Genomic DNA, 10,875 nt, shown 5'->3' with positions numbered 1-10,875 from the left:
ACTCTCTGAAGACTTTTACATGGCAGAATGAATTGATTTACAGTCTAGGTCTGTTACTTAATCACTACACATGATATTTTAATATGTATGATAATATGCTGAATTAAGTTTCTGAAGTTTTCTTGTACAATACACTGGTTTTAATGTAATAGTTTGTTTTTTACTCTGATGTGTCTTTTTTATCAACATTCTTGTCACAGGAGTTTCCAAACCACTTCCGCGTGAGCCTCAATCCAGCATTCAGCTATACTGCCATGCAATTGATAACGTGCATCTGTGATTTCAAGTTCTTTTCTCTGGAAAATGGGACATCAGATGAAATCAATTATTTCAATGGCAGGAAAGAAAACCTGCTGGATTTACTAAATGTAAATGTAGTAATGGTTTTACCAATGGTGGTTTTATTCTATGATATAGGTTTCAAGTTTGTGTAAAAATCTCAATTCCCAAAATGTTGAGAAAGTGTGTAAATGCAAATCATCTTAATCTGTGATCTTAAAATAGTCTTTGCTTGAATAAATAAGTATAAAGTACAAATAAGATGGCACATCACATTCAATGGTTTTCCTCATGGCGGTAGATAGGCAGGTGGAAGCACATATACATGTACATTACATTACCTAATTTTAGGGAGAATTTTATTTTTTATCACACTCATCTGGCCACTTAATGATAACATATATATATATATTTATTTATTATTTTTGCAGATTTTACACTCAGCACTGGAATCTTTTTTTTAAATCACCCCCTTTCTTATTCACCCAAAGGATGGATGCACAATCTTTATGTATATACATATTTCCAAAGATACTTAATATGGAGGATCACTTTTGGGAAAATGTGGATATCGTTTAAAAAGAATGTAGAAATAAGCAGACAGAGGACATAGGGGGTTTTTGTTTTCAATTCAAGAGGTAAATGTATGTTGGAAACGTCACTGAAGAGATTGAGGACTTATTTCACCATTGCACATCAAATGCATTTTTGTTTTCAGTTTGACCTTTATTTTGAAAAAATTTCGGAAGCTGCACAGTTGTTGCGGTGTGAGCTTGACCCTGGTCTCGTTTCGCAGCTTCACCGCTTCACCCGCTGTGTCCTCGGGTAATTGGAAATAGCTAAATTGAAAACATAAATACCCGGCGTAATGGACGACGTGCCACCGATCATCGAACTCTCCATCAGTCTGAAGATCCAGCCCAACGAGGGCCCGGTGTTCTTTAAAGTGGACGGCACCAGGTTTGGTCAGAGCAGGACCATCAAGCTGCTCACAGGCTCCAAATACAAGATCGAGGTGATGGTGAAGCCTGGAAACGTAGAGGCGACGTAAGGAGAACAAAAAAAATGACACATAATTATGTTTGTATATTTTTCTTACATTTTCGTCATTCAACTGTCAGATTGAATACTCAACTCCATCTACTGGCCCCTTTGTGTTATTTCAAATGCTCTGTAATGCAGGCCTATAGATGGTTTCTATATGACCTAGAATCATAATGGTGAACATACAGTATGATGATGAATCGGTTTTCATACGCTATTCTGTCGTGGCCATCACCCATGCAGGCCTGCAGGCAGCAGCGTCACATATCCGCTGAATAAATCATGGGTGGTGTTTATTCTTCATCACTGTGCTAATGGATGTCGCCGCTTGTCGCGTAGACATACGATAATGTACAACGTTATTGTAGCGGCCTGAGAAAACACCGCCTCAGAATGACAATTCTGTGGCCTGGGGGAAAATATAAAACAGATCTCAACAAAATCTCAAAGCCTCAAATAAATAAATTAAGGGAGAGCAGCGATATGAATTAGTACAGCCTCAGGTAAATGAATGAGGCGATACTTCTTCGTCTCGCTACAGGAGAATGAGCGTCTAGAGCTTATTGCTTTTGTTGTCATACATTCCATTGTGTGCACTTATTTCAGTCTATGAGTCCAAATGCATTCAGAGTGTAGAGTTATCATTTTGCTCACAATCACAAACAGTATGCATAATATACTGTATAACTCTGGTATTTGCCTGTTATATCTTTTGGTGGTTCTCCAAGTAGAAAGAACGTCGGGTCCATTGGAATAGCAATTTTCATTATTATTTCCGTCTCCTCTTTTAAGTCTTGCCAAAATAAATACTGGACAGTCCTAAAAATATGTGAATGATTGACCACCATCCCACATTTTTCCCAGCATAAAAAGAAAGAAAGAACAGAAAAGTTTTAAGGCTGGTTTTAAAAGAGTTCACAGTTGGAGCAGACAAGAGATCTTCGGGAAGTTAATTCCAGAGATGTGGAGCAGGGAAACTAAAGGCTGCCTCACAGTGCTTTGTTCTGACTTTGGTAACAGAAAGCAGACCACAACCAGATGACCTGAGAGGTTTGGAGGGTTCATACGACAGAATCATGTCAGAGATATTTTTCAGTCCTAGGCCATGAAGAACTTTATAAACTAGTAAAAAAATCCCGTGACACAGTGTCACCATAGAGTGGTCTGAGGACTGGAGTGGTGTGCTTTGCGTTCTGAATTTTAGTCAGAATTCGCAGCATTCGAAATAAGCTGCAGCTGTCTGACTGTTTTCATTGACAGGCCTGTTAAGACACCATTATAGTACAGACATTTTATCATTCTTCTTCGGAACCAAATACAATTATTTCAGTTTTGACTTTGTTTAACTGGTGGGAATTGTGGCACATCTAGTCATTGATCTCGTCAATGCACCTCGTCAATGGGGTTCAATGGGACTGTAGACATTTGTTGACATGCCTCTGTAAATCTGTGTGTCATCCATATAGAAGGGATAAGAGACTTTGTTGTTTTGCAAAATGTGAGCCAATAAAAGCATAAAGAGATAGGATAAAAGGGCCCCAAGAATCGAACCCTAGGGAACTCTGCATGTCATCTTTGTTCTCTCAGATTTGAAGTTGCACACTGATACAAAATGGCCCCGGTCTTGTAAATAGGTTTTAAACCTGTTAAGAATTGTGCCAGAGACTCCAACCCAGTCTGTCTAGTAGTATAAGATAAGATAAGATAAGATGAAATGTTATTATCCCGAGGGAAATTACTGTGCAACAGTTACAGTACAGCGTGAAAACAAGAACCAGAAATCAGAAATCACCCAACTAGTGCAATAATGAAAAGTGCAAGAATGCAAGTAGATAATAAGTCCACAGGGAGAAAGGATTTCCTATGGCGCTTAGTAGTACACCTGGGGGGAATGAGTCTGTTACTGAATTGTGGTCGACTGGTCGATTGTGGTCGACTGTTTCAAATGCAGCACAAAGATCTAAGAACATGAGAACTGAGACTATTATACAGTCTGTGTCCTTTAAATGTCCTTCAAAACAGGGGTCTTCAACATTTTTCAGGCCAAGGACCCCCAAACTGACGGAGAGATGGAGCAGGGACCCCCTGCTATATATATTGTATAAAACTGTGTTTTATATCAAACTGGGCCAAGTGCCATGTATAAACATAGCTACCCTGTTATTGTGCAATCAATTCTAAGCTCGAACCTCAGAATGGTACAGTAGCGCAGTGTGTTCGTCTCCCTCAGCAGCACAGATATTAGAGAAGAGAAGAGTTTGCAAAGCACTCTTCTTGACCATATTGACAACTTTTAACGACCGAGTCCATGACAATTCTGCGCTTCTGTCTTTGGCAACAAGTGACTCCCTGTGTAGGATGCAGTGTGTCCAAATTACTTGCGGAGCAACCTTCCTTACAAGTGTGATTAGTCCACTTTTTAAACCACCCATGGATCTTGCACCATCGGTGCACAGCGCAATACACTTTGCCCATGGAATGTCATTTCCTCAGTACTGGCTGTTGTGGATAGGAGCTGCAGTGTTTTAGACCAGGAGTATCTTGCAAAAAAGATTTCAAAAGGGGCTGAATTTCAGAGCCAAGTGACACCAACTCTTAGGAAATGGATCTCAAAACCTGTACTGTTGGGATGTCGTTCGTCTCTGACCACCACATAGCTGGTGAGGGGGTTAGCAGGCCTCTCTCTCTCTCTCTCACCCAATGCACCCAACTTGGATGATTCCTGCTGGAGAACGCTGAGATGGCAGGTTTCAGCTTCTCAGTTTTCTGACCACGTCAAGCTCACTATCCTGCGTGGGAACGAGCTGTTTTACCATCTGTTATCACCAACAATGCTGGAAGCACAGCCTGTGCTTTGTCCATCCAATAAAGATTGCGGTGGATGCATGAGTCGCTGGAGTGTGGGTTTAATTCCAGCATTAACAAGTTCCTCCATTCTGTCTGTGAATTGAGGAGCTCTCTGTGGAGAGGGAAAAGGGGGGAGACAGGTGTGGAGACTGGCTCAGAAGCTGGTTATCAACAGGTTGACCATGAGGTGGTTTTAAAAAAAAAAAAAGAGCTTCCAGGTTGCCCAGACTATTTTGTTTAAATCCTGCTTTAGCACTTCTGACTCTGTTCAGACATAAGAGAGATTATTTTCTATGATTCACACACCATAGGGCCTGGGAAACAACATGTTGTAATTGTTTATGTTTCTGATAATGGAGTCTGCCACAATCATGTGACATGCTGAATTGTGAAAGTGAGGTAATTTCTATTTTTCTTGTGATCTTGTTGAGTCCCCCCCATCTGAGCTTGTCTTCACTATTCCATTCTTAGCAGATGTACCACTTCTGATTCTCCAGAGGTAATGTTGGTACTGATCTGTGTTTATTTTCTTAAGTTTTTAAGTTGTTTTTGCCAGGGCTATAAAGGTTGTCTTCTGTGTAAGTATTTATTTTGGTCTGGCACCAAGCTTATCCCAGCAGTTAGGTCTCCCACATACACTAAATGCCATCGTAAGTTCAGTTTCACACAATTTGGGAAAGGATATAGTGTCATTGAGAGGTATTTAAATTCTGCTGAGCTTAATCAGTAGTAGTGTGGCATGGGATCTGAAGATTTTTCTAGTGCAAATATCCTTGTTTCAAGCACAGCAAACTTCTGTAACAATTTATGACTGTATGGGTGATCGTGGTCCAGGGAAACCCTCCTAAAATGTAATCCACTTGTTGTGTAATATGATGAAGAAAGTGAAGATAAACAGCCTAAAAATAGTTAGGCTGGACGAGAGATTGAATACAGCAGAGAGCATAGCAGAGAGCAAGAGAAAAAGCATCTGCACTGTAGAGGAGGAGCATGTCTTTGGTACTGTAGTAGTATTTTCTTTCATCCGAGCTTGAGTGGTTATTGACACAATATACTTGTTATGATTTAGCGAGTGTTTCTGTGTCTGATACATATTAACATACTTTATTTTAGTTCTCATTTGATTACTCACACATAACAAATAACACACTTACTTACAGCACTTGCTTACATCAGCTTCTCTCAATTTTGTTGAACAATACCTTCTTCTCTTCTTCTTCACAGTAACATGAACATCGGAGGCATCATCTTCCCCTTGGTGCAGCAATCTAAGGATGAGGAATTGGTTGTTTACCATGCACAGTATGACACAGAGGGCGTCCCACATACTAAGAGTGGAGATAGGCAACCTGTCCAAGTCAGTATAGAGGTAGGACTGAATGCAGTAAAATGCAAAAGCCTTTTTGCAAAAGCTGATAATTATAAAGCTGGTAATTATATGAAAACAACCTACCTATTTTATATGGCTTACTTTCTATTTTTACCTTAAGAGCACCACAGGAAAAGTATGGACTGAGAATTACCAATTTGGGAGTTGGGGATGATTGGATCTTTGGAGTTTAGAGAATCGCAGAAATCTGAAATCTGATTATCTGCTGAGACTGTGACACGATTCATTGATACTTTGATAAAGGCAGTAACTTGACTCAAATTTATGTAAAAACCAAATTGACGTAATCCACCTTATCATACATTTCCTCACCTTGTGGATTCAGCAAGGTATTTGCTTTAAATACAATGCAGACGTGTATTATGACATGTAACTGGGGTAAGTGAAAAGTGTGTAAAGGGCAGCAAGATACTGTATCTTAGTATTGTTTGTTAACTGTGTTTGGGACGGTGTCAATGTACAGCAATTATCATGATTGGCATCAGAATTTCAATGTCTACTGTAATCGTACAGTGTTAGTGACACTGGTCCTGTGTTTCTCTGTGTAGTTTAACAAGGCTGGCCAGTTTGAGACAGTCTGGCAGGTGAAATACTACAACTACTACAAGAGGGAGCACTGCCAGTTTGGGAACAAGTTCAACAACATTGAATATGAATGCAAGCCCAACGAGACGAGGACCCTTATGTGGATCAACAAGGAGGCGTTCAACTGAGAACTAGACTGCGTCAGCTCATCTTTCCACCGTCCACTCACCAAATATAAATATCCAGCAGAGGAGATGAGCTGTACCAGGACATCAGCTTAAAACCACGGATGGCCTCAGACCACCTCAGGCCACAAACACTGATAATCGTATTTATCAAAAAGGAGGGAAAGCAGTTGTTTGCTATGGTGCAAGTGGTAGTTTGCAGGATTTTTCTTGAAAAATAGCAGCTTTCCAGAGATGCTGGGATGTGGTTTAAGTACAGCACATAAAGCATGCTTCTTCACCAAACCAGCCAGACATGTTTTCTGTTAACGTCTTAACCCCAGAAGGAAAAATACTTATTTTACACTGCTCTGGCATTTAATTTTTTCAGGACACCCACACATATAAATATGTAACTATCTCAATGAAGATTGTTCAATGGGAAAGCAGGAAAAAGTGGAGACAAAAGATTTGGTTTTGAAACCTATGGGCAGGTACTTCCTCTGGATGAGGACAGATCTGTTATTTTGATAGTTATTCCAGGAAACCTGGAAGTCCCATAAATAATCAGTTTTATTCTGTTTATAGAGATCATTTATATTTTAGACCCATCAAAGGTTTTTTTTTTTTTTTAATAATTGATTTAAAAACTCAGCCTTACGTGGTTTAAGCATGCGGTTTGCTGGCATCACAACATCTTGTTTTATGATAAAGCAAAGCAAGGTTTATTATTCAGGTTGGTTACAATAGTGTAATGTCTGGTGAGTGTCAAAATAGAAGATGATTATTTATTAGTTCATTATTTTCACCTCTGCACGTCCAGTACAAAGATGAGTCCACAGCATGGGAGTGTAGCTTAGATTAGAAAAAGGGGGAAACTGAAAACCTGTTTGATTTCAATATTAAACATTATCACAAATCCATCAAAGGGTGTGCCGGGTTTCATTGAAGGTAGGTGTTGGACTCAGATCAAACCTGGCAGCTTCACTATGAGAACAGGACCTTAGATTCTGGATGCAGTCCCTCAGCTTGTTTAAATGCACACAGTGGATAGAGTTAATAGGATCCCTTATATTGCTGAATATAGTTTCTTAAATGGCTTAGGAAGTACAGGAGTAGAGGAAATGCTTGTGCAGAATAATTACACCAATGGAATCTGATGAATGTTTGCAACCTTGAGTAAATTGACTTCATCAATTCATGCCAATTTCAATCTTGGTGTTAACATGAAGTTTCTAAGAAATAGATCAGAAATAAAGGTTTAGAATGCCGGTAACAGTACTGACTGTACAACATGCAAATGTGAATGACTCATTATGTTTGAGGGTGTATTCTTTCACAATTGGCATGTTCTGAATAATAATAGGCCCATTTCTAATCTTCCTTTCCTGTACAAAATTCTTCAGCGTCTAGTAGCAGATTAGCTTATGGACTATCTTGTGTCAAACTATTTTTTGGAGGTGTACCAATCTGGCTTCAGGCGTCCATACAGTACTGAGACCTCTCTGACCAAAGCTCTGAACTTCTTACAGCTGATTCTGGTGCTATCTTGGTTCTAATCCTCCTCAATTTAAGTGCAGCCTTTGACACTGTGGATCACAATATTTTAATTGATTGCCACATCGTCAAAATCACATTGGCAATTGTGCTCTCACACTTTCCTGGAGTAGATCTTACAAACAAATAGGTTCCACTTTGTTTTATTAAATAATACCAACTGATGAATGAAACTCTAATTTATGCATGCGTTACTTCCAGGCTAGACTACTGTAATATTCTCTTCTCTGGCTCTAGCTCCTCTTTGCAAGACATTTTTAAATCCTGCCTAAAGACAACTTCGATAATTGCTGACTCATCAGTGAACAGGAAGCACAGAGAGTGATTAGCCACTACAGGTTTAGTTCGGGGCTAGGATAGACTCTGTCCACTCTTGGTCAGTGATAGTGTGAGTGTAGCAGATTTCCTCTCTATCCTTCTTTAACCCCTCAAACCCCCCCTACCTGCATGAACTGCTGCTCCAGGAGGAGACTCTCAATAATAGGACTGCACTGTATTGTGCTTATATCATTCTTTCTTTCTGTACGTCTCTCTCGCTCTCCGTCTCTCTCTCTCTCTCTCTCTCTTTCTCTCTCTGTCTCTCTCTCTCTCCCTCGTCTCTGTCTGAGAGGGAATCTCTCTTGGAATTGTTTCTTCCTTTTTCCTTATACATTTTTATATAGGTTTTCTCTGGAGTTTTTCCTCGTCTTCCTAGAGAACTTTGGGCGGGGGCGGGGGCATTTTGCTGATGTTATGGGCTCTGCAAATATAGCTGACCTGTCAAGTCAAGTCAATTTTATTTGAATAGCCCAACATCACATACAATTTCTCAAAGGGCTTTATAGACCCACAATATCAGGAAAATTCCCAACCCGGCCCAAGGCTCTCTAGGAAGACAAGGAAAAACTCCTCAATGTATAAAGAAAAAAGGAAGGAAAAAAGGAAGAAACCTCGGGAGAGGTAATTCCAAGAGATTCCCTCTCTGTGAATAGCTGGGTGTGCAACAGGAACTTCCAGTTAGATTATACAGAGGTACAAAAACTAAGCTTGGTAGGTAACTTGACTTGACTTCTTCCTGCTTTCATCTTCATGCTAAGCTAGGCTACATTTTTCAGGACCGATATTTCTGTACTGTATGCACAAAGATGAATCTGATATCAATCTTCATATCTGATTGGAGGTAAGACAAAAAGTAAGTGTGTTTCCCAAAATGTTGAACTGTTCCATTGAGTTGGGAGGGTGGGGTGTCAGAGAATGCATTTAGTTTATTCCAATACTCATTGGTAGCTAAAATCTAGAAAATATATCTGCAGTGGCAGGTGAAGACCAGGATGGAAGACGTATTTTACTTCAGTTATTAACTGTGTGTATGAAGACTTTGGTGTATGAGATGTGAACCTGTGAACGTCACTGCAATAGTCTTGACATTTCTTATGTGGTATGTGTTTGATGATGTTTGTTGAAAAAATGAAGGGTTCATTTGCTAAATAACATTGTAAAATCAATTGTACAATCAAAAAGTAATAATCAAAACACAAATAGCGTACAGTTTCATTGATATTATCTGGGCTGCACAACAAAAATCAGTTTTTGTAAATCAACCCTTCAAATATTTTTCTGTGCCCATCATGTGCAATGCACATCTTTGTTAATATAATTGTAATGTTGGTTAATTTGCAAATTGTAGAAGGTTCTCAGTTATGTTCCATTTTTTCGAGCTCCTTAAACGTTATTGTACTTTTGTATAGCTGTGCAGCATTGAGTGAAGTGTAAACAATGGCAATATTATTTCCTGAAATTACACTGAAGGACAAACAGCGCCCCTTGCTGCTGATGACAATCATGGCATAGGAGATGTCAGTGGTCCCTTTTTATGTTCTACGTGTTCATTATCAGTTTCATGAGGTAAGACTTAACTAACTAGAAATGTGTGTTTCTAATGAAGGGATCATGTAAATTGTGATATTCATGCACTTTAGTGTAGTGAAGTGTACACAGTGACTTGAACTGGGTTTGTCTCACCTATAAAGAGCCTCTGTGGGGCTGCTCTCCTCGTTAAGGGCCATACCACTCTGATCAGCCCTATCTCGTCCGATATTGGAAGCTACGCAGGGTCAGGCCAGGTTAGTACTTGGGTGGGAGACCGCCTGGGAATGCCCGGTGCCATAAGCTTTTCGCCCTCTTTGCAGCAGGGGCCGCTGTTTCTCCTTCAGTGTAATTTCAGTAGATATTATTGCCGCTGTTTACACTTCACTCAATGCTGCACAGCTATACAAAAGTACTCACATTTAAGGACCTGGAAAATGGAACAGAACTGAGAACCATCCACAATTTGCAAATTAATAAACATCACAATTATATGAATAAAGATATATCAAAGCATACATTCAGAAAATTTGTATTGCACATGGCCATGGGTCAGCTGTTATTATTACTAGTCCTGCATTCTTTCCATTACAAATATCACTACTAGACAAGACAGAAGGAGTTTTATTGTATGCCACCTTTCACACCCAAGGTGCTTCAGGAATGGACTTGAATTTAATCAAAGGAATTCAGCTGTACAGTGGAGAAAAACATCTGTGGCTAAAATGTATAAATTGATTTGTCATGAATTAAACTCACATACAGTAAGGTTCCTAAGGAATCCGGTGTGGCTGCTTTCCTCATTTACGGCCATAACACCCTGAACACGCCGGATCTCGTCAGATCTCGGAAGGCCAAGCAGGGTAGGGCCGGCTTAGTACTTGGATGGGAGACCCCCTGGGAATTCCCGTTTGGCCCTCTTCGCAGCAGGTAGCGCTGTTTCTCCTTTATTGTAATTTCACGAAATATTATTGCCGCTGTAACTCAGTGCCACTTTTTACACTTCACTCAATGCTGCGCAGCTATTCAAAAGTACAAGAACATTTAAGGAGCATTAAAAAGGAATATAACTGAGAAACTTGCAAGAATTTGCAAATTAACCCTCCCACTGTCCTGGTATTCTGTGTATGCCCCCCTCCCCACACAAAGAGAGAGAGAGAGAGAGAGAGAGAGAGAAAGAGAGAGAGCGAGAGAGAGAGAGAGAGAGAGAGAGAGAGAGAGAGA

General features: G+C 39.9%; 1 protein-coding gene across 1 annotated transcript; it reads left to right on the top strand.

The window, feature by feature from the left end:
• Positions 1 to 1,076: 1,076 nt before the first annotated feature.
• Positions 1,077 to 7,118, top strand: cnrip1a (cannabinoid receptor interacting protein 1a). Its single transcript, XM_076148063.1, has 3 exons — positions 1,077 to 1,326; positions 5,395 to 5,539; positions 6,109 to 7,118. Exons 1-3 carry the CDS (start codon positions 1,148 to 1,150, stop codon positions 6,271 to 6,273), a joined length of 489 nt encoding a protein of 162 aa, XP_076004178.1. The 5' UTR covers positions 1,077 to 1,147; the 3' UTR covers positions 6,274 to 7,118.
• Positions 7,119 to 10,875: the final 3,757 nt, after the last annotated feature.

The sequence above is a fragment of the Genypterus blacodes genome, unplaced genomic scaffold, assembly GCF_046128005.1.
Source record: "Genypterus blacodes isolate CSIRO-AG114 ecotype Tasmania unplaced genomic scaffold, CSIRO-AGI_Gbla_v1 ptg000039l_1, whole genome shotgun sequence".
NCBI classification, from domain to species: Eukaryota; Metazoa; Chordata; class Actinopteri; order Ophidiiformes; family Ophidiidae; genus Genypterus; species Genypterus blacodes.
Note: the sequence above shows the minus strand (reverse complement) of the source record. Positions and strands in the feature narration are given on the sequence as shown.